We start from the raw sequence: 27,164 nt of genomic DNA, 5'->3' as shown, positions 1-27,164 counted from the left end.
TGTTTAGTAATGGATATCTGAGCATCAACATCTGTTCCTCTCCACTTCCCTGAACTTACGGAGTTCCCTGAACTTTTACAAGTAAATGGCAGCTAGAGAATTATTTTTGTTATAGGGAAGCTGCCGCATTTATTGCCATCACCACTAGTTTCAGGATGGTGGTGCTGGGCCCTGTTAAGCTCTGGAATCTTGAATGTTGCTGAAGCTTTTCATCTTGCACTCATCAGGACAAATGCAAGAATATCAAATTTTGAAAAATCACAACAATTTATACTACAGGAGAAAAGGGCGCTGATTGGTTAGCAAGTTAACTCTGATTGACTGAGGCGTTTCCATGAGGAAAGCAATGGAGAACTATAGGCTCCCCAAGCTCCCCAGTAACTCAAAAAAAGGTGCAAGGCTTGAACATATTCCTTTTGTTTGCAGAGAACAGGTCCCTGTGTATGAATGTATGCCACTTCTAACAAGTGTAAATGCGCCACGTAATGAGGTTGACTGATTATCTTAAATTGTCTGCTAGTGTAGCTATTAGTGCACTCAGGATTGTTCAGCAAGTGATGCCCAATCACAGAATCACATCTAACTGTAGACGTTTTGGGTTTTGCAAGCATGAGCTAGTTGAGTACGATCTGTACTCTGCCTATTACGAGCAACCAAAGGGACATGCTGTTTGATTCAATCAGCCAATCATTGGGATGTACAGTCTATGTATCATTGCAATCGTACTTGCACTGAAAATCATACACGACATTGCTCAATTGTGCAGTAGGCAGAGGTCTTTTTGGACTGACAGCATCATTCTGTTAGTGGAAAATACCACTCACATAGCCATGCTGATGAGTGCAAGATGAAAAGCTTCAGCAACATGTCTATTTTTCAGCAATATTCAAGTTCTGTATGACCAAGCAACTGTTTGGAATCTTTGTGATAGGCGTTTGTCAATCATCCACAACTGAGTGGTTTGCTAAGCTACTTCAAGGGCATTAAAAGTCAAACATAGCTTGGGGCAGGCGCCTCAAGGAGGCCAGACCAGTCGTGGCAGATTTCCGTCACAGCATTAGTGAGCCAGTTGGCAGCTTTCATGGTCACTTTCCAGCTGCAAGACCACAAATGATGGGCTAGAACCCAACCTGTGCATTGCTCATCCAGCTGAACTACCTCATCTATAAATCTTGACAAGACTTCAAGGGGACCCCTAGGGTCCAGGATCGTCCTAGATCCTGTCATATTGCCAGTTGGTCACCTAGTCCCCACTGTATTCGAACACCCCGAGTCACTCAGTTCATACTATTCTATCGCCCTGTGTTGCCCAGCCCCCTCAATATTCTAACACCGTGGGCTTGGTTTTCCCTGCCCCAAGATGGTGGTCTGAGAGATGACGGTGTCAGGAAAATAGTGGGAAGCCATGTTACTACTGCTCCCCATCAGCCGGCAAATGGGGAAATTTCCCCAGCAGCGGGACCAAATATGAATAAACTCCCTGCCAAATGGAAGTGAGGAACCAACATAAATATTTAAGTGCCCATTTAAAGTCCATTCTTTGGGCCCGCAAGCATTTTGTGGCTTGCTGCTTGGGGAAGAAACAGCCTCCCTGCTGCAGCCTAGGAGCCATTGGGGCTGTAGGACCCATGGCCCCAAAAGGGGACTGCAGGCAGCAAAGGCCCCAAAGCCCTGATGGACCTTCAGGAGAGGCCTGCCCCCTTAATTCTTCTGGTTTTCAATTTTTAACTTACCTCTCCATCCTCGCATGCCCTGAGCTGCCCCCGCAGTGCCCGTCTCTCTCGGTGCGGCCGCTGAGGCTCTAGAACTACTCCCCTCTGATTGGGCCAGCTCCATCTATCTACATCCCGCTTACCATAATTGGACAGAAAACCCAGAAGCAACCAATTAAGAGGCCGCCTTCAGGGAAATAGCTGAGCCATTTCTGCTGCCAGCAAGTGCAGGCTTGGGACCCTCATTTCATCCTGATGTCTGGGTCCCAAAGCCCATGGTAAAATCCCACCCCCACCCCTTGTCATCCTGTCCCATCTAATTTCTAATGCCCTACGCCACGCAGTCGACACTGTACTCTAACACATTCTTAAACCCTCCTCTATCCCAGGGACAATCTGTTCGACCCAGTCTCCATTAAAAAGAGATGACAAGAGCATACCATTCAGCCAATTCATTCTACACCTAACATAGACTCTGCTCACCAATTTAATCTCCTTCCACAGTCCAAGTACACTCTTGAGGGTAATCCATTAGCCTGGATTGAGGATTGGTTAACAGACAGAGAACAGAGAGTGGGAACAAACAGGTCATTTTCGGAAAGGCAGTGTGTACCTAGCCAAGTCCCACAAGGATCAGTGCTTGGGACTCAGCTATTTACAATCTGCATTAATGATTCAGGTGAGGGGACTAGCATAATGTATTCAAAAGCAAAACACTGTGAAGGCTGGAAATCCGAAATAAAATAAAATAAAATGCTGGAATTAACACTCAACAGATCAGGCATGATCAACGGAGAGAGAAACAAAATTAATGTTTCAGGTTGATGAATTTTCATCAGACCTCAGTGAATGTAAGTTTGCTGACGGTGCAGAGTAAACAGTGAGGAGGACGCAAAGAGGCTACAAATAGATATAGACCAGATAAGTGACCGGGTAAGAAGGTGGCAGATGGAATATAATGTGGAGAAGTGTGAAATTATACAAAACAAGATCATAAAATGCTGGAAAAACCCAGCAGGACCTGGGAGCATCTGTGGAGAGAAAAACAAATTTAACATTTCAAGTCCATATGACTTCTTCAGAGCTAAGGAGTAGAAATGTGATTGATTTTATACGGTTTAGGAGGGGGTGGAGCAGGTGAAGCAAAATAGAAAGTCAGGGATAGGTGGGAGCTAAGGAGAGATGGACAAAGGTATCAATCAAATGTGGACACAAGACAAAGTGTGTTAATGGCAGTGTAAAGACTAAAGAAGGTGCTGATAGTGGCAGAACATGTTAATAGCAGAACAAGAGTGAGTGCTCTGTGTAAGCACAACATGGAAACAAGTGACAGATGACCCTGAGGGGGTAGTGGGGAGGGGTAAGTTTGGGGAAAAGGGATTTTAAATGAATGGATTAATGAAAATAAATAAATAAAAATTAAAATTGATACAATTTTTTTAAAAATTGGATTAAAAAAGGAGTAGAGATGGAGGAGATAGTTCATGGTCTGAAGTTGTTGAGCTCAATGTTAAGTTCAGAAGGCTGTAAAGTGCCTAAATGGAAGATGAGGTGCTGTTCCTCCAGTTTGCGTTGGGTTTCACTGGAACATTGCAGCAGGCCAAGGACGGACATGTGGGCATGAGAGCAGGATGTTGTGTTGAAATGGCAAGCGACAGGAAGGTCTGGGTCTTGCTTGCGGACTGAGCGAAAGTGTTCCGCAAAGCGGTCACCCAGTCTGTGTTTAGTCTCCCCAATGTAGAAGAGAACGCATTGGGAACAGCAAATACTGTAGACTAAATTGAAGGAGGTGCAGGTGAACCTGAAAGTAATGTTTGGGGCCTTAGACAGTGAGGAGGGAGGAGGTAAAGGGAAAGGTGTTGCACCTTCTGTGATTGCATAGGAAGGTGCCATGGGAGGGGGTGAGGAGTTGGGGGTGATGGAGGAATGGACCTGGGTATCACAGGGGGAAGGAACATTCCCTACGTAATGCTGCCAGGGGTTGAGGGGAAGATGTGTTTGGTGGTGGCATTATGCTGGAGTTGGCGGAAACGGCAGAGGAAATTATCCAGTTTGATAAGAAGGATAGAAAATCAGGATCTTTTTTAAAAGATGAGAGTCTAGTACATGTTGGTATTGAGAGGGATTTGTTGGTCCTTGTGCACAAATCACAGAAAGTTAACATGTAGATATAGCCAGCAGTTAAAAAGCCAAATAGTGTATTAGCCTTTCTTGCAAGGAGGTTGGAGTATAGGAGTAATTACCACACCGGGATTACTGTGTACAGTTTTGGCCTCTTTACTGAATGAAGGACATATTTACCTTAGAAGGTTTACTGGACTAATTCCTGGTGGAGAGGATTGTCCTATGAGGAAAGATTGAGTAGACTTGGCCGATATTCTCTGGAATAAATTTTCTTTTATTTTACTATATTCTCTGGAGTTTGGAAGAATGATAGGTGATCTCGTTGAAACGTATAAAATTCTTAAGAGGATTTGACAGGTTGGATGTCGAGAGGCTGTTTCCTCTAGAATCAGGAGTCACTGTCTCAGGATAAAGGGCAGCCATTTCAGTCTGAGATGAGGCGAAATTTCTACACTCTGAGGTTTGCGAATCTTTGGAATTCACTATCCCAGAGAGCTGTGGATGCTCAGTCATTAAGCATATTCAAAACTGAGATTGATAAATTTTTGGGCACTAAGGAAATCAAAGGATATGGGGATCTGGCAGAGAAGTGGAGTTGAGGTAGAAAGTCAGCCATGATCTTATTGAATGACGGAGCAGGCATCAGGGCTGTAATTGTTGATACTACCCCACCCGTTAAATCGTCTGTGGGAAAATTTCAAAATATTCAAGTGAAATCGCTGGATATGTATCCAATCCCACATCTTTTTGGCTTAACCTTAGATGGCTGCCCTCCACAGGATCCTGCCCTCCACAGGACTCTGCCCTCCACGGTCACACTCTGTGTAGCAGATTGGAACTCTGGTCACATAGGTGAAAGGGGCAGTCGCTGGGCACTCCTGCTACATCAGGAAATTGAGATCTTGAGCTGATATGTCAGGACCCAATGTGACTCTTTTAAAAATAAGATCAATTAATTGATGTCTACCCAAAGTTTGTCATGATTGTAACACTTGGTCTATTGAAATCAGTGGGTTGCACATTTAACTTGTAACATCTGCAGTTCTTACTTGCTGCAGGCGTGACTCTGTCAGCTCGTTCAGCCTGTTGTTCTAAACACCTTTCAACAAATTAACCATTAAGTTTGGGGGATTTACTAGTTTATTTTTAATTCCACAGGGAAAATTTGCAGAGGCTTCAGGCTGACTTTGCTCAAATGATAATTGAGTCCCTGGAGAAGAGGAGAGCATCCGAATACGAGGCAGGAACTAAAGAGGGGAACAACAATGACTGGGAACTGGAATACCTGCAGCTAAACTCCACAGAGATTCTCAGCACATACCTGTAGCTACGAACTGTTGCCAGAAGATGTCTGAAACTCTGATTCAGTCCTGTCCGGATATATCATTCTTGCAGGTGGTCACTCTGCACTTTTAAGGAACAGGAACTATAAAAATTATTTTCACGTTTTTCAAGGTGGAACACCAATCTGAGGAGTGAAACACCTCTGCCAACTGTAATATCTGATACTCCAAGGTAAGGGACAGGATGTAGAGTAAACCTCTCCCCCCACTACATCATTAACCAGCTCCGGGTCAAATATGGCACAAGATAGATGTAGTGTAAATTTCTGTCAACACTTAAGGTACTAGCTGAGCTTAGCTGGTAACAATCTCAACACTTTGAGCCAGAGGTGCATGAGCACGCAATCTACACTGACATTTCAATGGAGTACTGAGGGAGTACTCCATTGTTGGAAGTGCTGTCTTTCAAATCAGAAGTTAAATCGAGGCCCTTGCCTGTAAATTAAAAGAAAGGTCCCATGTCACTTTTTGAAGGTGAACAGGATATTTCTCCTGGGTAACATTCCCACCTGAACCAACACCACCAAACACATCTGAATGTATCGTTTGCTGCTGATGGGATCTTGCTGTGCGTAACCTGGTTTCCATGTTTGTCCACAAAACAACACTTCAAAACTATTTCATTGACTGTTGAGACATCCTGAGGATGTGAAAGGCGTTACATTCATGCACATTCTTTTTCTGTTTAATTGCACTGCCCCATCAACGGTTCAGGAACAGCTTTACTTAGGACATTGTAAGACTCTCCTTCCACTGGCCCATTAATCACCTCCAGGTCAGGTATAACAAGAATTAAAAGCAATGTACATCTCTCTTGACACTGCCACATTAACCTGCTCCTAGCCAGGTATAGAATTATAGAGTCAGCACGGAACTTTCTGTACATAGGATCCTGAACCACCTTCAGGTCAGCTGTAGCTTTAGTTAGATGAAGAGTAAATCTCCATCTACCCTGCCTTGAAAACGTGCCTTAGCCACAACCTCAGAAAAAAGCCTCCTCCTGCAGCATTTCCAACTCTGGCATTTCCATTGTCCTCCTCAAGGCTTTTCCACAAGATGGTTAGTTTGTGCAGAATTCAGAGTAGTTCAGCTTTATACCCGCATGTCTCAAACTCCTTTCACATTGGACCCTAGACCTGTAAATCATAAGTTCTCCCTTTGAGCCCCCCACTTGATGTGGCCCCAACTCAGCAAGGCATCCTAATTAAGGTGTCTGAGTCGGGGGAGAGAGGGGGAGTAAGGGAGATGATCATCCTCGGGTCATGGAAGGAATATTGGCCACCATCGACCTTAATCCACCCCATTCGGACGAATTGGCCCGTCACATAGCTGCTTTGGGAGAGACCTGCAAGCAAATGTGTGAGGAAAGGGTTAAATTGATTTCTTTTAATATTCATTTCTTAATGGTTTTTTTTTTGTGAATTTGTGTTGTCAATGTTCAGTTGGTCAGTGGGAATTAAAAGTCATGACACGGAACAGGCAGAGACAGTCTTTAGTCAAGCACAGATTCAGCAGAGGTGAACAGATTTCCTTTGTTATCGAATGGCTGCTTCCAGTCCCATTGATCTATCAGCTCTACAGGCAAACATGAGATACATGACATCTTTATGGCAATTAAATGTCCTCCCAGGATACATATTTTCACCATCGGTTCAAGAAGTTATAACTTCAATAGCTAAAGGTATTTACTGTTAAGTCGATCCCAAGCCAGTTGGTAAAGTATGAAACTAGACACTATTATTTTTCTTGATAATGGTGTCACGGAATGAATCTGTTCCCTTTACTTCCTGTGATCAGTATGTTTTGTATGTGGGAGGTATGTCTTTTTTTTACCCTGGGAATGTGGATCCCAAATTAAATAATTTCCAGCAGCAAGCTTTTGTGAGTTTAAAACATTGAAGGTTATTTATTCCCACACACTTAGCCCGAATTTAAAATGCAATGTCCTGCAAACTCGTTCCCACACCCATGCTTACACACTCAAAGATTAGTTATAGGTAAAGGTAGTACACTGTTACAAATGATAGTTAACTCAGTCTCTGGTTTACAATCTTCAGTCCCACATGGCAGGCCTGGTTTCTTGAATGAAGTTGATGCTTTAGTTGAAGTGAGGGTCTTGTGAAGCAGAGGATTCTTAGCAGGCTGTGAGGTTTCTCATAGTCAAATTTCTAGGAGGTTGGTTCTCAGGTGAACTTTAACTGGAACAGATTGGGGGTGTCCTCTCTGTTGGGATCTCCTGCTATCAAGATATTTCTGTTAATTACCTTAGCTGCTTGGATTACTTGCAGCTAGCTTGATGGCTTTTGGTGGAGCTCAGCTGATTTTGAAAGCAGACAACATCATGGCTTAATCACCATGTGACTTGAACAAGTTCAAAGTCCTTTTTCCAAATAAAGGGATGTTGTGTAGGTGGCTTCCAACACCCTTTGTTGTTGTATAACACCATGAGATTCATCCAATCTAGTTTGGATGAGGGAAACCATCATAAGGTGCATTCACAACTGTCTTTCACACAGTTTCAATGAGTTTCAATGTTTCCTATTATCTAGGATGAAACATAGAAACATGCTGCCTGGAATTCTATAATCCTTTTGTGTTGATCCATCCTTAAACAAAGGGATCTGTGAATTCCCCAGATGGCTGTAAGTGTCCACATTAAATTAGGCATTTGCTTGAGACTTATGATTGTCCGGAGCTCAAAAGCCAAAGGTCACATGATTTGCAGTGGCCATTTTACTAGTCAGTTTGTGTCCAGTATTAAAAGTATTGACTGAAAGGGGCATGACAATGGGTTTATTCACAGAATACAGCATTACATATGTCTGCTTCCCACCTACCAACAACCCGGTGCACCAGCAGTCTCTCTTAATAAGTGATCTAAGCACTTGATTAAACAATGCTCTTCCAACCTATGTGTCTTAACAATATAATTAACATACCATTAACATTAACTACTCCTAGGGCACACCTGCATAAGGAGTACAAATAGAAAATCTGGAAATACTCAGCAGGTTAGGCATCATCTGTCCAGAGAAACAAAATTAATGTTACAGATTGAAGACTCTGTTTATGTCCATAGATGCTACCTGACCTGCTGGGTTTTTTTGCTTTTATTTCAGATTTCCAGCATCTTCAGGATTTGGCTTTTGTATTAGTGTTTGCATAAAGAATATGGACAGGCAATAACATTTAATGCGACTTTTGTTCATTAACCTCTCGGTAATTGCAGTTGATTGATTTGAGTAACAATTCATTCAAGGTGAAGCCATGACAAAGATTGGAAAGTTATACTTGTTATTGATCAGGAAACAGCTAATTGAATGAGGTAATCCTGCGGCACCTGAATTCTCATCTCAGATTTGTGGAAAAAGATATAAAAGAGTGGGTATTAGGGGAGTGTGAGGCCTGATCAATCTTGAAAATCTTTGCTCTCAAAACTAAAACAGATTTGTATTCTCCAGTGAATGCAAAGTAATGTTGCCAGTGTATGTTTAATTGTCATACTAACATACAAATTAGGAGTTAGTCACTCGGTCCCTTGAGCCTACTACTTTTTTAATTCCTGTAAGAGTCAATAAATGTTTTACATCTTATTATTTTGTGGATTAATTTATAAACTTATAATTAAGAGACCCCATCCTGCATTACTTCTTTAATTTTAGGTATTGATGTTGCTTTTCTCTTCATTTTCTTCAAGGAGAGTATTGATTTCAGTGAGTGAATGCTTTTCATTCATTCATATTTTATCTTCAGTTGCACTGGATTAATATTTGTTCCTCCTTTTTCATTTCTTTCAGGGGTTTTATTTCACTTAGTTAACACTTTTCATTCATTCCTGATTTTTGTTCAACTGTATTTTCCCCTGCTTCAAGTTGGTTTCTCATTTTCCTTAAGGAGATCGTTTTATTTCAACATTATAGCCTTTTCAATATAGCAAAACAGCCCAAGATACTTCACAAGATTGTTGACATGTAGCCACAGTCAGAGATTGCACAACAGATAAATAAAAGCTTGGTCAAAGCGGTAAGTTTTTAGGAGCTTCTTAATGAGACGAAGAGAGCGAATTTCAGAGCTTAAGACCAATGCATCTGAAAGCAGAAATAAAAACATAAAATGCTGGAAAATCTCAGCAGGTTTGGCAGCATCTGTAGAGAGAGAAACAGAGTTAACGTTTTCAGTTCCTATGACTCTTCTTTAGAGCTAAAGCTCGAACGGACTCAAAACTTTAACTCTGTTTCTCTCTCCACACATGCTGCCAGACCTGCTGAGTTTTTCTAGCATTTTATGTTTTTATTTCAGATTTCCAGCTTCTGCAGTATTTTGCTTTCATTTGAAAGGAGGGCCACCAGTGTTTTTCTCATTCGTTCATGGGACCTGGGGGGTCACTGACAAATTCAATATTTATTGTCCATCACTATTTCCCCTTAAGAGGATGTTAGTGAGCCACCTTAAATACAGCTGAATGGCTTGCTAGGCCATTTCAGAAGGTAGTTAAGAGCCTGGAGTCATATCTAGGCCACACCAGGGAAGTACGGCAGATTTCTTTCACCACAGGACATTAGTGAGCCAGATGTGTCAATCAAATAATTCTCAGGTTTATTAAAATGGGGGGGGGCTAGTCACTACTCGGAGAGAACTGCAGTAAGTTACAGGTATCAGTAATAAACTTTCAGATTTGGCAAATAATTGGCAACTTAAGTTCAACATAGGCAAAAGTGAGATAGGGAGAAAAGGGAGGCCACATTATCTGGAAGGTGCAAGTCTCGGTAGGGCAGAGGAACTAAGGGATCTTGGAGTAAAAATTCACCAATCACTAAAAGTTACAACTAGGTCAGCAAAGCCATAAAAAAATGCAAACCAAGGACTAGGTCAGTGTTTCCCAAACTATTTCTCAATGTGACCCCACTTTAACAATTGAAAATGAACGTGACCCCTGATGCTAACAGCAACTAAACACTAATAAAGCAGCACAGTAATGTTCGATATATAATTATTAAAGTTCACATATTATAGATCAACATATACTAAATACATCATATAAATAGGAAAATCTGTGTTTTTAAAGTACCTTGTAAAAATGTTATTATTTTATGTACTTGCCAGTCCATCACTTCATTTGAGCCACACCAGCTCAACACTCTTGGCCAGGGACTGCAGATGCTGTTGCCATTGACATTTTCATTCACCATCACTGATCTATAGAAACATCACAACAAGGTTCCCTAAAGGTCATCTTGACATAATTGATTTTAATGTGAGACAATCAAATAATCTTTTAATTTTCTACTGAGGATTTCAGTCCCTCTCCCGCCACCTCCCTCACCCCAGCAACACACAACCACACACACTCTCCCCTGCCCCAATACACGCACTGCACATGCCCCTCTCACCCACACCTCCCACACACAGGTCAACCAGCCCATGGTAGTGGGAAGGTGCGGCAGCTCTGTCAACCCAAACCCCAGCCCGAGCCTATGTGCAGCTGCAGCTCTGCAGATGAAATTTTTAAGCAGTCTTGAGAAAAAGAAAAAATTTTGAATCTGAGAGATGAGCAGGGCAGGGGCAGAACTGGACACCTCCTGGGGCTCAGTGTCGATGCGGGGCACAGTCTTAGAGGAAGGGGAGCTCATGACCCCAGTCACTCTTTCCTGGGGTTGCAACCCACAGTTTAGCAACCACTGGACTAGGTTTTATTTCTGGAAGGATAGAATTGAAAAGTAGGGAAGTTATGCTCAACCTGTATCAAACTTTGGTTAGACTACACTTAGAGTACTACGTGCAGTTCTGGCGAACATATTATAAAAAGGATATAGAGGAACGAGAGGGAATGCAGGGAGGATTTACAAGGTTGATATCAGAAATGTGCGGATATAAATATGAGGAAAGGATTGACAGGCTGGGTTTTTTGTCTCTTGAAAGAGGAAGGATCAGGAATGACCTAACAGAGGTCTTTAAAATTATGAAAGGTTTTGATAGAGTGGATTCAAAGAGAATGTTTTCTCTTGGGGTGTGGGGCGAAATATCTGCAAAGTAGAAGCCATCAAAAAAAGATAGTCACCAAGAAATCCAATAGGGAATTCAGAAGAAACTTCTTTACCCAAACAGTGGTGAGAATGTGGAACTCACTACCACAGGGAGTGGTTGAAGTGAATAGCATTGTAGTGGGAGAGTCGTGCTGTCACCCCGACTTGCATTGGGCTTCGCGGTGGCTATGGTGGCTGCCAACCAGGTCCCCTCCGGCAGGTTGTGGTGCCAGAAGAAAGTGCCAAGTTGGGGGAATTTTCACCACCGGGGGGACCTTTCGGGGGAGGGAGTGGTTTCTTTGGCAGGCTTATGGGGACGGGGCCAGAGGCCACGAGTGGCTGATGAAGCGTGGACAGGTGAAGAAGGAGCTTGTGAGAGAGGGCCAAGCTCTGTTTCAGTGACTGGAGAACTGGTGCAGCAAAGGGGAACTAGGGTATTCAGTAACTATGGACTAATGAAGACAGTCAAGGGAGCACAGAATCCCCCCAGGGTTCAAAAAATCCTGAGATACTGAAGATGCTGTTCATGTTTCGGATGGCAATGTAATTTGTGGCTCGCGTGTTCAAGTGGAAGTAGCAACAGGAATGTCACGAGCCTGTTGGCTCTCAGCTTTGTTTTGCTGTGCGTCAAGTTCAGTTTTAAGCCCAAAACTCATTTTGTGAAGTTGGGAATAGGAGGTAAAAAGGGAAATGCCCAGAGTCACAAGCCCTTGCTCCTACCGAAAGTAAGATATTCCTGCTCCCTATGGCTCAGCAAACAAGTCTGCAACACTGCTGATTCCAAACAAGGAGTTGAGCTCTTAATGGTTTGATTTAGAGTGTCAAACAATGGTCGTCCGCTGTAAGGAGTCTGTTTCTTAAAGAGAAGCTTTTTCTTTTTTTGTTTGTACTTATGTGTTTGATGTCAGTGGAATAAAGAGTCACTAAACTGGAGCCTTCCTGCATTCAGTGTGCTTTTTTTTGCATTACAGTACAGATGCACTTAAGGAGAAACTAGACAATATGAGGGAGAAGGAAGCTTGTAATTATGGTTTTATTTAGTGTGTAATGTACTTTTAAGAAATGCTTGTTAAGGAAGATCACATGATCTGTAGTAACCAATAGGAGAGTAGCACGGGCTACCTCAGCCGTCAGTGTGGAGTGTGAGTTGGAGTTGAAAGCACACGTGTAGTTGTTGCTGAGTGTAAAGTTCCCACTCAAGAAGTGTCTGCAGATCAACTCTATTACTAATAGTATAACTTGGTCACCCTACAATAAAACTGGCGATGATGATAAAACAGGATTGAACAGAAGAAATCAAGTTAAAAAAAAATCGGCACTATCTCATCCAGTGATTGTAAGTAGCAAGCTCCGTTAGAATTGAAGAAGTTATCCTCTCTCAAAATGCCATAATTTGAGAGAATTGATCCTTTTTAACCATCCACAGACAATTGGTCTCAATACATAGAACGCCTCACGTTATTTTTTCAAGCGAACAACATTATGGGGGGAAGAGAAGAGGCGAGTAATCCTCTTGAGTACTTGTGGAAGCAAAACCTACAGTCTGATTCAAAATTTGATGGCACCCAGTGCCCCAGATTCCTAAAATTTCAATGAATTGTTGGACCTCGTGAAGGGTCACTTTCAACCCAAGCCCTCAGTCACAATGCAGAGCTTCAGGTTTAATTCGAGAAATAGAGCCCCGGGTAAGACAATTGCATGCTAAGTGGCAAATTTGAAGCAGCTAACGGAACATTGCGATTTCGGTATGACTCTGAACAACATGCTCAGAGATCGTTTAGTGTGTGGTGTGAAAGAGGGCACTATTCAGAAAAGATTATTGTCCAAAGTGAACCTGGATTTCAAGAAGGCGCTAGAGATAGCGCTGGCCATGGAAAGTGCAGTAAGAGATTCAAAAGCAATACAGGGTGTGCAAAATGGTGCCGTCCTCCACAATGGGTGGGAAACCTCAGCCGAAAGAGGTACGAAAAAGCGAGACTCTGCCAAGAAGTAGGAAACAACCCTCGCTTGCCGAAGAATAAAGAAAAATAACTCAGCAGAGAAATTGAATAATAATTTTAATTGTGATGGAAGCAATCAGTATTTTAGCGTTTGGCAATTTTAAAAAATCGATGCTACTATTGTCACAGAAATGGACATATGATGAGGCAGTGCAAGGAAAGATTCAAGCAGGTTTGTAAACAAAGGAAGAAGCCTAATGAAATCTACAATGTAGAAGAGCCTGAAACAACAAATTCAGACATTTACTCGTTGTTCAATCTGAAAGTTGAAAAGACAGAACCAATATTTGTCACAGTGAAAGTAAATGGCAAACCTGTTAGAATGGAAGTAGACACGGGAGCTTCCACTACAGTAATTGGGGAACAGACCTTCAGATATTTGAATAATAGTGAACATCAATTAAATTTAGAAGAAACAGCCGCCAAGCTAAAAACATACATGGGTGAAGACATTCAAGTAAAAGGCATAAGCAGAGCAACTGCCACAAGGGGACATAAGTTCAAGATGAGGGGCAGGAGGGGATGAGGAAAAACCTTTTTACCCAGAGGGTGGTGACGGTCTGGAATGCACTGCCTGGGAGGGTGGTGGAGGCAGGTTGCCTCACATCCTTTAAAAAGTACCTGGATGAGCACTTGGCACGTCATAACATTCAAGGCTATGGGCCAAGTGCTGGTAAATGGGATTAAGTAGGTAGGTCAGGTGTTTCTCAGGTGTCGGTGCAGACTCGATGGGCTGAAGGGCCTCTTCTGCACTGTGTGATTCTGTGAACTGTGCATTATGGAAGCCAATCAGCAAAGTGACCCTTGATGGTGGTAGCAGGTGAAGGGCAAAGCCTCCTGGGGTGAAATTGGTTAAAGGAGATTAAGTTAGAATGGTCTGAAATTTTCTGGTTGAGAGCAAGTGGGCTCCCAGGGCTACGTAGAAAGTACGCCACCACTTTTAAGGATGAACTGGGGACAATCCAGTGCCTGCAGGCTAAGATTTATGTGGATCCAGAAGCAACCCCTCGCTTCATGAAGGCGAGACCGATGCCTTTTGCCCTGTGAGAAAAAGTTGACATTGAACTGAACTAGCCAGAGAAACTGGGCATTATATAACCTTTTCAGTTCTCAGAATGGGCAGCACCCATAGTCCCCATCCTTAAACCCGACCAAAGCGTCCGAATTTGTGGAGACTACGAACTGACAGTTAATAAAGTAGCTAAGCTAGACAGGCACTCCATTCCTTAAAATGAGTCGTGCTTATCAGCAACTAGAGTTGGATAAGGCCTCCCAGGAATTTGTCACAATTAATACCCACAAAGGGTTGTACCAATTTACACGTTTGCCTTTCGGTATCTCCTCAGTCTGCGCCATCTTTCAGAGAACAATGGAAAACTTACTACAGGGACTGCCTCAGGTTGTAGTCTATTTAGACGATGTATTGGTGACAGGATTCACTGAAAGTGAGCATTTGGCAAACTTAGAAGAAGTCTTAAAACGTTTCTTGCAAGCTGGAGTGCGTTTAAAAAAAGAACAGTGCATGTTCCAAGTGAGGGAGGTAATCTATTTGGGTCACCAGGTAGATTCACAGGGCCTCCACTCAGATGAGGAGACAGTGAGAGCCATAAGAGAGGCACCTGCGCCAGAGAACACCTCAGAGCTCAAATCATTCCAAGGAATGATCAACTATTATGGGTAGTTCTTAACCAATTTGTCTACAGTGCTGGTCCCCCCTGCATTCTCGACTCGAAAAGAACCAACTTGGGAGGTACCCCAGAAAGAAGCTTTCATAAAGTTGAAACAATTGTTGCACTCGTCCAATCTATTAGTGCATTATGACCGTACAAAAGAACTGGTGCTGACATATGACACATCTCCCTACGGAGTGGGAGCAGTGCTCTCCCATTGGATGGATGATGGCACGGAATGGCCAATCGGTTACATATCAAGAATGCTCACCATAGCAGAAAAGGATACTCGCATTTGGAAAAAAAGGCCTGTCCTTTAACTTTGGTGTCAAAAAATTTCACCAGTACGTACACGGCCGCCATTTTACAATCGTTTCAGACCACAAGCCATTGCTAGGATTGTCTAGTGAGGACAAGGCTATACTACCCATAGCCTCAGCAAGAATACAACGATGGACTTTAATTCTGGCAACATACGAATACACTTTCGTACATAGGCCTGGCAATCAAATCACAAACACCGATGCCCATTGTCGTTTGCCTTTACAAGAAAATGATGAGCGTGTCCCAGTTCCACAGGAACTTGTTTTACTGGTAAATTTCTTAGATTCCTCGATGGTATGTGCTTGACAGATCAGAGACTGGACAAGTCGGGACCCATTCCTATCTCAACTTTGAGAACAAGTGCTAAATGATTGGTCATGGAGCCCGTATCTAACGAAAAAAAACCATACTTCAACAGAAGACATGAAATAACCAGCCAGGATGGCATCTTATTGTGGGCAGCATGAGTGATAGTTCCTCCAAAGGGAAGGGAGTCATTTTTAATTGAACTACATAGTGCCCATTCCGGAATTTCCCAAATGATAACCATAGCATGCATCTATCTAGTGGCCTGGGATGGATGGTGAAACAGAGAGTTTAGTAAAGCACTGTGTGCAATGTCAGCAACTGCAAAAGTTGCCAGTGGCAACTCCGTTACACCCATGGGAGTGGCCAGGTAGACACTGGGTGCGGTTATACATTAACTACGTTGGACCTTTCCTGAGAGCAATGTTTCCGCTGATTGTTGATGCCCATTCAAAATGGTTGGACGTATATGAGGTGAGGTCACCAACGTTGGGTGCTACAATTGAGAGACTACGTCAGAGTTTTGCCATACACGGACTACCAGAAGTAGTCGTTTCCGATAACGGCACGGCATTTATGAGTGCTGAGTTTGAATGCTTTATCAGCCCCAATAGTATCACTCATGTGAAAACTGCACCATACCACCCTTCCTCAAACGGACTGGCCGAAAGGGCGGCTCAAACATTCAAGGCTGGCATGAAAAGGTTAACTGGCAATTCCTTTGCAACCAAGCTAGCGTGCTTTCTTTTTCATTACAGGACTAGCCCTCACACAGCAACAGGTGTCACACCTGTGGAATTATTGCTGAAACACCATCTCAGGATGAGATTGAGCCTAACAATGCCGAATTTATAGGGGAAGGTGGAAAGGAGTCAGGGAAGCCAGAAAACTAGACATGACTGGCATAGTTGCAAGATTAAATTTACCGTGGGAGAGCCGGTATATGTGAAGAACTGAGGGGAAGGGCCAAAGTGGTAACTGGGTGAAGTGAGTGTGGTGACTGAACCTCTATCTTACCACGTGGAGGCGGAAGACCGGATCATCCGTAAACATGTGGACCAATTAAGGAAGAGAGAGACAAATCAAAATTAGGTTCCACCAGTGATCACGAGCAGATCTGCGTTTCCTGTTGAGGATATTGTAAAGAACATATCTTTTTATTTCTGTTGGACCATGGATTAAAATTACAATGGCTGCAGTTTGAAAGACATACCCACTAGAACAATGTGAGGGATATATACAATGTTGCTGTTCTGGAACAGAGTCTGCCATGAAAGACAGGATGGTGCCGGGGAGGTGTCTGGTCTAATGGGGAACTGCCTAGCAACATTTTAATAGGCTCCTCACCAGGTGACCAGGGTTTGTGTGAGAGCAGTGCAGCAGAATTGCTCCTAGCCTGAAAGGAAAAAGGCCTAAAACCTCATTCTCCTGTGTGGGTAAGATTCCAGTAATTCCATAGTAATAGCTAACTGACTTTTTCTCTTCATATCTCTAAAACCGGCTCTCTCTCTGAAAACCCCTGCCAAGAGGAAAAAGGGAAAATCACTGTTAGAGACATTGAAAGGCAAGTGCTCAACCAGTGAACTAAAGACTGAAAGTGCTGGGAGACCACCTCATGTCATCAATAAAGAACTGAAAGGAATTTGGATGGCATTGATCAAAATAAACCCATCAAACCCTGTATTCTGGAATTGGTGCTATTGAACTGTTTTATCCCACCCTTAAAATCCATGTTTTTGCGTGTCTTGTGTGTCTTGTATGTGTGTGTATGGGGATTTAAGAAGGGGTAGAGTTTAAGTTATAGAGTTAGAAATTAGCAGTTCATATTTCTTTCTTTGCCACTGGCTAATGACAGTTTGTTCAATAAACAGTTATTTACTTATTAAGTTTACAAACCTGGTGCTCGTATTCTGTTAACCTAAATTAAACAATTAGGTGGGCTGATCAAACATTTTCACATTTGTTGTGGCTCAGGGAGCAGTGGGGCTTAATATTGCAGCGCACCTTCCCCAGTGAGTCATGACAATACGCAACCAAAACTGACATGTTTGATGTTCCTGTAAGAGTTGAGGATACAGAACTGCAAGTGCCCACTGAAGCACCTGATGTTCAGGCAACTCTGGAAAAGGAGGTTCCTGATAAAGAACCTGATGTTGCGGAGCTGCGATGTTCCACACGTACCAGGAAACCATCTGAAAGACTGAGCTTGTAAATTCCTTACCCATGTAAATATTATGTTGTCTTGAAAAATATGTACTTGTAAATATAATTTGTATAGCCTAGTTTACGAACTTAGTAATTATGGTTTTATTTATTGTGTAATGTACCTTTAAGAATAATACTGATTCAGGAAGATCACAAGATCTGTAGTAACTAATAAGAGAGTAGCGCGGGCTACCTCAACAGTCAGAGTGGAGTTTGAGTTGGAGTTGAAAGCACACGTGTAGTTGCTGCTGAGTGTATTGTAAACAAACTTAAAGTTTCCACCCAAGAAGTGTCTGCAGATCAACTCTATCGCTAATTGTACAACTCGGCCACCCTACAACAGAAACAGAGGGTTATGATGATAGATTTAGATGAGGAAAGATGGGAGGAGGCTGGAGTGGAGCAAAAATACTGGTGTGGGCTGGCTGGACCAAATGGCCTCTGTACTGTATATCCTATGTATTTAACTGAATTTAAATTCCCCAGATGTTCCAATGCACATCTCTTAATTATTAATCCAGGCCTCTGCATTACTTAGTCCAGCACTAACTATTCACTATGCTACCACACCCAAGCATGGTGAGCCAATTAAGAACATAAGAACATGAGAACATAAGAAATAGAAGCAGGAGAAGGCCATTTGGCCCCTCAAGCTTGCTCTGCTATTCAATAAGAACATGGCTGAGCTGATCATACCCTCAATTCCACTTTTCTGCCTACCTGCCATAACCCTTGACTCCATTGCCGATCAAAAATCTAATTCAGCCTTGAAGATATTCAATGACTCAGCCTCCACTGCTTTCTTGGGTAGAGAATTCCAAAGATTAACACTCTGAGACGAGGAATTTCTCCTCACATCCATCTTAAATGAGAGAACTCTTAGCCTGAAACTGAGGCCCGTGTGCTAGATTCCACAGTCATGCAAACATCTTATTCACATCTACTCTCAGAATTTTATATATTTCAATAAGATCACCTCTCATTTTGCTAAACTTCAATGCACATATGCCCAACCTGCTCAAAGGTTCCTCATAAGACGAACCCCTTCATCCCAGGAATCAGCCTAGTGAACCTTCTCTGAGCTGGTATATTCTGTTCACTCATCAGCCTGTGCATGTTGACCTGTATTGGCCCCTGCTTTGGCAATGCTTCAATTTTGAAATTCTCACCCTTGTTTTCAAACACCTCCATGACATGGACTGCAGTGGTTCAAGAAGGCGGCTCACCACCACCTTCTCAAGGGCAATTAGGGAAGGGCAATAAAAGTGCTGACCTCGCCAGCAATGCCCATGATCCGTAAAATAATTTTAAAAAATTATTAACGTATTGGAACTTGAGAAACATGAGGCATTTCAGAGCTGTCAAGTACTGCCCTCCAACAGGTTATGGTAGCCTCAGTGGCCTAATGGATAAGGCACTGGCCTCCTAAACCAGAAATTGTGGGTTCAAGCCCCATCTGGGGTGATGTTCAATTTTAAAATATTCTCTTTCTGGCTGATCATAACCCTGTGTCAGCCTTCTCTCGATTCAAATTAACTTCTCTCTAAAAATTTCCAAGGAGGTGGTGGTGTAGTGTCATTGTCATTGGACTACTAGCCCAGAGACCCAGAGAAATTCTCTAAAGACATGCTTGGCTAGCTCAGTTAGTAGAGCATGAGAATCTCAATCTCTGGGTTGTGGGTCTGTGCCCCACACTGGATGCTGTCATCTCTAAAAATCCACATGGCTGCAGTGAGATGATGAAAGCAGATTCAGTAAGAACTTGCACAATAAGGGAATTGGATAAACACTGGAAGGGAAAATATGCAAGGCGAAGGTGGACGATGAGAGTGGGATTAATTGCATAGCCCTATAAAAGAGGCATGATGAACTGAATGGCCTCTTTCTGCACTGTTAAATGCTATGCAAGTTTATTTCTCTGAAATGAAACCTGTTTCTCTCGCCTCAGCAGCCTCTCCTGTTATTTTCATTCCCATTAAATGCATATATCGTTGTACTGATACACAACTGCAACCATTGAAAATATCAGCTAACAGGGGCATTGGGTGCTCAGTAGTTTGTTGCGTATGGGGTTGGGGGAACTGGATTTGGTTCTCATGTACAAGAGGTTATGAGGGTAGATAGGAGAGAAACTAAAAGAAAGATGTAAATTCAGGGGTGGGAAATCTCAGAGGAAGTTTGGCCCAGTTAGAGAGGGGAAGGGGGGTTAGCAACAAAGGCAGCTGATTGAATGTGGTCTTAATCTTAGTGATAAAGTTCTTAATGAGCAATTTTAACAGATAATCTTAGTGATTCTTTGCACATTGGTGGAGGTGAGGGTTGAAGAGGTATGGGTGGAGGATTTAAGAAGATGGTTTGTAGTGAAGAAGAGCAGCAGAGGGCTATCTTTCCATCTCAGGATGAGCAGGAAACAGATTTCGCCAAGGAGAGTACCACCTGATAATGTCCTCAGGTAGATGTCAGCAAGCTCTGGGCCCTATTGGCTTAATGGGTGTGCTATTGGCCACCTGAACCAGGGACTGTGGGTCTGTGTCCCACCTGGGGTGATGTCTTTTTAAAGATTGACACCACTCTGTTTTCATCAGGTCAAGTAATGGATGATATAGCCAGAAGGAGAGGCTTCACTAAGGAGGAAGGTGTCATCCTTGTGAGCCAAGTTTCAGTCAAGGCCGTCATGTCAATGCAATCATCCACAATAAACTCAAAATGGTAAGGGCCTTGTTCACAAGTGGACAGACATTGTGGAGAGGGGAGGCAATGGGGAGGGCTGGTAATGGTTGATTTATAGGCCAGTCCAGAGCCTCAGCGCTGGCAGGGGTGAGTAGATATGGGAAGGGATTGGCAAGAGCAAGGAGGTTATGTTAATTGCATAATATATTGGTTAGACTTGCCAGAGTATGGCACACCTTTCTGGTCACTGCATTACAAGAAGGATGTGATCACACTAGAGAGGGTACAGAGGACATTTACAAGGGTGTTGCAAGGAATGGGGAATTAAAGCTATGAAGAAAGATTGGATAGACTGGGGGTTTTTCTTTGGCTGAGGGAAGTTGATTAAAGATCTACAGATTTTTAATATACTAAAAATGATTAATGTTTATGATGTTTCAGATTCTAACTTTAACCCAGTCTTTATTTGGCTCAATATGAAATGATTAAAATTGAAAGGTAATCAGTGTTTTTTATTGCATAGCTTTACCAATGAGCCAGCCAGCAAAGGCATAGTGGGCTGAATGGCCTCCTTCTGCATTGTAAGTTTCTATGCAAGTTCATTCATCTGAAATGTTACGTGTTTCTCTCACTTCAGCAGCTCTCCTGTTATTTTTATCCCTGCTAAATGCATATATCTTCATACTGATACACAACTTAGCATTGACCCATTTGTTCTTTCCAGTCTGGATCTTGACCACAAATTAAAAACAAAAAGCTAAAAGCTACTGCGGATGCTGGAAATCCAAAACAAAACAAAAACAGAATTACCTGGAAAAACTCAGCAAGTCTGGCAGCATCGGCGGAGAAGAAATCAGTTAACGTTTTGAGCCTTCATGGCCCTTCGGCAGAACTGCAGCATAGTTTCAACAAGGGAGAAATATAAATTGGTTTAAGGTGGGTGGGGGGGGGGGGGAGGGAAGTGACACATTGAGGGTGTGGTGTGAGCAGATAATCCAAAGATGTCAGAGACAAAAGGGTCAAAGAGGTGTTGAAGGTGGTGGTCTTTGTCTGAGAAAAGTGCTAATTAAGAATGGAAAACAGGATATTCAAAGTACAGCTCTAGTGGGGGCGGGGTGGAAAGACTAAAGGTTTTAGTTTTAGATTTAAAAATAATGGAAATAGGTGGGGAAAGAAGAATCTATATAAATTATTGAAAAAAAAGCGGGTGGGGGGGGGAAAAGAAACGGGGTGGGGATGGGGGGAGGGGGAGTTTAAGATCTGAAGTTGTTGAATTCAATATTCAGCCCAGAGGGCTGTAAAGTGCCTAGTCGGAAGATGAGGTGCTGTTCCTCCAGTTTGCGTTGGGCTTCACTGGAACAATGCAGCAAGCCAAGGACAGACATGTTGGCAAGAGAACAGGGTGGAGTGTTAAAATGGCAAGCGACAGGGAGGTTTGGGTCTTTCTTGCGGACAGACCGCAGGTGTTCCGCAAAACGGTCGCCCAGTTTGCGTTTGGTCTCTCCAATGTAGAGGAGACCGCATTGGGAGCAACGAATGTAGTAGACCCATTCTCTCAGTTCCTTCGCCTCCGTCGCATCTGTTCTGATGACGCTACCTTCAAAAACAGCTCCTCTGACATGTCCTCCTTCTTCCTTAACCGAGGTTTTCCATCCACGGTCGTTGACAGGGCCCTCAACCGTGTCCGGCCCATATCCCGCGCATCCTCCCTCACGCCTTCTCCTCCTTCCCAGAAACATGATAGGGTCCCCCTTGTCCTCACTTATCACCCCACCAGCCTCTGCATTCAAAGGATCATCCTCCACCATTTCCGCCAACTCCAGCATGATGCCACCACCAAACACATCTTCCCTTCACCCCCCTTGACGGCATTCCGTAGGGATCATTTCCTCCGGGACACCCTGGTCCACTCCTCCATCACCCCCTACTCCTCAACCCCCACTTATGGCACCTCCCCATGCCCAAGCAGAAGATGCAACACCTGCCCCTTCACTTCCTCTCTCCTCACCGTCCAAGGGCCCAAACACTCCTTTCAAGTGAAGCAGCATTTCACTTGCATTTCCCCTAACTTAGTCTACTGCATTCGTTGCTCCCAATGCGGTCTCCTCTACATTGGAGAGACCAAACGCAAACTGGGCGACCGTTTTGCGGAACACCTGCGGTCTGTCCGCAAGAAAGACCCAAACCTCCCTGTCGCTTGCCATTTTAACACTCCACCCTGTTCTCTTGCCAACATGTCTGTCCTTGGCTTGCTGCATTGTTCCAGTGAAGCCCAACGCAAACTGGAGGAACAGCACCTCATCTTCCGACTAGGCACTTTACAGCCCTCTGGGCTGAATATTGAATTCAACAACTTCAGATCTTAAACTCCCCCTCCCCCCATCCCCACCCCGTTTCTTTTCCCCCCCCCACCCGCTTTTTTTTCAATAATTTATATAGATTCTTCTTTCCCCATCTATTTCCATTATTTTTAAATCTAAAACTAAAACCTTTAGTCTTTCCACCCCACCCCCACTAGAGCTGTACTTTGAATATCCTGTTTTCCATTCTTAATTAGCACTTTTCTCAGACAAAGACCACCACCTTCAACACCTCTTTGACCCTTTTGTCTGTGACATCTTTGGATTATCTGCTCACACCACACCCTCAATGTGTCACTTCCCTCCCCCCCCACCCACCTTAAACCAATTTATATTTCTCCCTTGTTGAAACTATGCTGCAGTTCTGCCGAAGGGCCATGAAGGCTCAAAACGTTAACTGATTTCTTCTCCGCCGATGCTGCCAGACTTGCTGAGTTTTTCCAGGTAATTCTGTTTTTGTTTTGTCTTGACCACAAATGTTGGCTGTGCAGAGTTTGAGTTTGATTGATTTATCGATTATCCCCTGTTGGAGACAAATGGGGAGAATGGGGCTGAAATCAATGCATTATTCACCCAATAATTTGCGTTTTAAAAGTGGAAGAAAAAGGTAAAAATCCTAAAATATGCACCACCCCAGATGGGACTTGAACCCACAATCCCTGGCTTAGGAGGCCAGTGCCTTATCCATTAGGCCACTGGGCCTACACAATTAGCACAGTCTCTCTAAGAGCAACTGACAGAAATGCCTCATAGCTCTCAAATTTCCAAGTGTTCATCATAGGTGAAAACTTTTTACCTGTCAGATGTTCCATTGCTAACACCCTCCTGGAGCCATCTGCAACAACAACCTTCACTTATCTAGCCCCTTTAATGTCCTGCGACTCTTCACACGAGCGTTTTCCAACAAAATTTTACATCCAGCCTCATCAGGAAGCTATCAGGGGAGGTGATCAAAACCAAAGTCAAAGAGGCAAGTTTTAAGGAGCATCCGGATGTTTAGTGCACAGAGATAGAGAGGCGGAGAGGTTCAAGGAGAAAATCTCAGAGTGTAGGGCCCAGGCATAGCTACTGCTGTCAGAGCATTGGAAGTCAGGAAAGTGCAAGAGGGCAGGATTGGAGAAACAGAGATCATGGAGGGATTTGGGGCTGGAGGAGATTACAGAGACAGGGAGGGTAGAGGCCACAGAGGAATTTGAAAACTAGGGTGGAAATTTTGAAATCAAAGTGTTGCCAAACCAAGGAGCCAATATAGGTCAATGTGCACAGGCTGATGAGTGAACAGGGTGTTGTGCAAATGCAGATACAGGCAGAAGAGTTTCAGATTAATTCAATGGATGAGTTCCATTTTTGTGATGTTTTCCTGTATGATTGAAGACAGGCCCGAGGTTTCATGATGAGCGGGAAACGATGACACTCAGCATTGACCTCAGAGAAAACTGCCCACAAAGACCCAGTGATCGATATGGTGTAGATTTCCCCTTTCCTGATGTTACTTTGACTCTGGTGTCAATTCAATGAAATCACCTGTGTTCAGGAACAGTGATGTCATCAAGCAGGCTAATCAGCCAATCACAGTGCAGAATTCCCATAGACACCAAATGAGGAAATAAACCCTTTAATTACCCTTTAGTTCTAATTATTTTGCAGAGAGCGAAATGAAGACTAGGACTTACATGAGTTAAAAATTTAATCTGAAATAACATAAATAAGACTAACTTTTAATAAATTAAAAATCTGTGGATTTTTTTAATCTTCTCCCCTCAGCCAAAGAAAATCAATCTATCCAATCTTCCTTCATAGCTTTAATTCCACATTCCTGGCAACATCCTCGTAAATCTCCTCTGTACCCTTTCTAGTGTGATCACATCCTTCATGTAATGCAGTGACTGGAAGTGTGTGCCATACTCTGGCAAGTCTAACTGATGTTTTATGCAGTGTTAAGATAACCTCCCTGCTCTTGCCAATCTCCTCCCAAACACACTCACCCCTGCCAGCACTGACCCTGTGGACCTAGCCAGTAAATCAACTATTACCTGCCTCTCTATTGTCCCATCTCTACAATGTCCACCCCCTTATGAACAAGGCCCTTACAATTGTGAGGATGATTGCACTGACATGACAGCCTTGACTTAAACTTGGCTCACAGTAGATGATACCTTCCTCCCTTCTTAATGAAGCCTTTCCTCCTGGTGTACCATCCATTACTTGACCTGATGAAAACAGAGTGGTGTCAATCTTCAAAAAGACATCACCCCAGGTGGGACATAGGCCCCCACTCCCTGGATGAGGATGCCAGGCCCTTACCATGAGGCCCATGGGGCTCATTGCACAGTGACACCTACCTGATGACACTATCAAGTTGTACTCTCCTTTGCTAATTCTGCTTATGACTCATCCTGGAATGCAATGATAATGCCTGGCTTCTCTTCTCCAGTAAAAATCATCTTCTAAATCAACCTTCATCCCCAACAATGTGCGAAGAATCACAAAGATTGTTGGCTGAGTTTCTCCATTAACCCCTTTGTCACTACGATTGAGACCACATCCAATCAGCTGCCTGTGTTGCTTCCCTCCCTTCCCTCTCCGACTGGGTCAAACTTCCTCTGAGATTCCCCAGCCCTAAATTCACATCTTTTTTCTAGTTTCTCTCCTATCTCCTCTCATGCGCTCTTGCTCATGAGAACCAAATCCAGTTCCCTCAATCCTATACCCAATAACCTGCTCAGCAGCCAATTACCCTTCCTGCTCCCCATGTTAGCTGACATTGTCAATGGTTCTTGTTCCATGGGTACTGTCCTCCTCTGTAACAATCCTGCTGTCGTCAACTTCCCTCATTAACAAACCAACCCTTGACCAATGGTTGCTCTACATTTTCTTTCTCGCACCTGGCAGTTTAAGTTTCCTTTCTGAATTCCTTCCCTAAGCCTCTCTACCTCTGTGTCGTCAAGAACTCAATGATCCTTAAAGTCTGTCTCTTTGACTTGGATCACCTCGGGTTTTGATCACCTCTCCTGATATCTTCCTGATGAGACTGGATGTAAAGTTTTGTTGATAAACGCTCTTGTGAAGTGACTTGGGACATTAAAGGGGCTAGATGTTGTTGTTGTAGATGGTTCCAGGAGGGCGTTAGCAATGATCTGACGGGTGAAAATAATTTTCATCTGTGGTGAACACTTTGAAATTAGACAAATTTGAGGCACTTCAGATCAGTCAATTGCTCTTAGACAGCCCTGCTAGTAGGTTAAGCCCCAGTGGCCTAATAGGTAAAGCATTGATCCCCTGAGCCATGGGCTCAAGTCCCAACTGGGTGATGTGTGTTTTTAAACATTGTCTCTCTGGCTGACCATAACCCTGTGTTAGCTTTAAGCTCAGAGGGATTCAAGAAAATGATTTGCAGTGAAACGAAGCCAGGGGTTATCACTGCATTCCAGGATGACTCATAAGCAGACTTAGCAAAGCAGAGTACCAATTGGTAGTGTCCTCAGGTAGGCAAAAGTCTGTGAATATTCCCACTGGCCTACTAGATAAAGCATTGAACTTCTAAACCTCTAATTGTGGGTTTTAGTCCCACCCCTGTGTGATGTCCTTTTAAAGATTGACACCAGCTGGGCAGGTAATGGGTGGTATAACTAGGAGGAGAGGCTTCATTAAGGGCAAAGGTGTCATCCTTGGTGAGCCAAGTTTCAGTCAAAGCCGTCATATCAGTGTAATCATTCACAATAAACTCATGGATGGCTAGGGCCTTGTTCACAAGTAGGTGGACATTGTAGAGGGGGGACAATGGAGAGGCAGGTAATAGTTGATTTACTGGCAGAGTCCACAGGGTCAGTGCTGACAGGGGTGAGTAGGTTTGGGAGGAGGTTGGCAAGAGAAGGGAGGTTATGTTCACACTGCATAAAACATTAGTTAGACTTGCCAGAGTACGGCACATATTTCTGGTCACCGCATTACAAGAAGGATGTGATCACAATAAGGTGGGTGCAGAGGAGATTTACAAGGATGTTGCCAGGAATGGAGAATTTTAGCTTCAGAGAAAGTTTAAATAGACTGGAGGTTTTTCTTTGGGCTGAGGGGAGTTGATGAAAGAATCCACAGATCTTTCAAACATCACAAGTTAGTCATTAACATTTGTTTATGATGGGCTGTAACTTCCAAGCTCTCCAGTGTCGGATTTGGGGGGTACAACAAAGATGCGCTGAGAAATCCTTTTTGGAAGTTCCCAGGTAAGGGTTGCATGGCAATTGCCCAGGAGCGCACACGTTCTCTGCACTATTGTCCTGAGGTGGGAACATCTGAAAACGTGATTTAAATTGCAAACTTCGGATGGTTCCGTCAGGGTTACACTAATAGTTCCCCAGAAAAGGTTGACCCCACAGGACTCCCCCAACCACTCCCCACAAGGATTACACCCCACCTCCCCAAGCCCC

The 27,164-nt window shown here is 43.4% G+C and overlaps 1 protein-coding gene, 1 long non-coding RNA gene and 1 other non-coding gene across 3 annotated transcripts in view; 1 reads left to right on the top strand and 2 right to left on the bottom strand.

Annotated features, from left to right (window-relative positions):
- The window catches only part of LOC144669322 (guanylyl cyclase C-like), a 108,254-nt gene extending 100,996 nt beyond the window's left edge, over positions 1 to 7,258 (top strand). Inside the window, exon 27 of the mRNA XM_078531682.1 lies at positions 4,995 to 7,258. Coding sequence (XP_078387808.1) covers positions 4,995 to 5,163 — 169 coding nt within the window. The 3' untranslated portion in view covers positions 5,164 to 7,258. The remainder of the gene's footprint in view (positions 1 to 4,994) is intronic.
- Positions 7,259 to 7,287: 29 nt separating this feature from the next.
- On the bottom strand, positions 7,288 to 16,586 carry LOC144669570 (uncharacterized). Its single transcript, XR_013573691.1, has 3 exons — positions 16,520 to 16,586; positions 10,248 to 10,375; positions 7,288 to 7,415 (listed from the first exon to the last, which is right to left on the bottom strand). It is a non-coding gene; the product is annotated as an uncharacterized LOC144669570 (long non-coding RNA).
- A 6,780-nt stretch (positions 16,587 to 23,366) lies between these two features.
- Positions 23,367 to 23,439, bottom strand: trnar-ccu (transfer RNA arginine (anticodon CCU)). The gene has a single exon. It is a non-coding gene; the product is annotated as a tRNA-Arg (tRNA).
- Positions 23,440 to 27,164: the final 3,725 nt, after the last annotated feature.

This window comes from Cetorhinus maximus, chromosome 29 (assembly GCF_964194155.1).
Source record: "Cetorhinus maximus chromosome 29, sCetMax3.hap1.1, whole genome shotgun sequence".
Classification (NCBI taxonomy): Eukaryota; Metazoa; Chordata; class Chondrichthyes; order Lamniformes; family Cetorhinidae; genus Cetorhinus; species Cetorhinus maximus.
The sequence above is the reverse complement of the archived record's forward strand: the minus strand, read 5'-3'. Positions and strand labels throughout refer to the sequence as shown.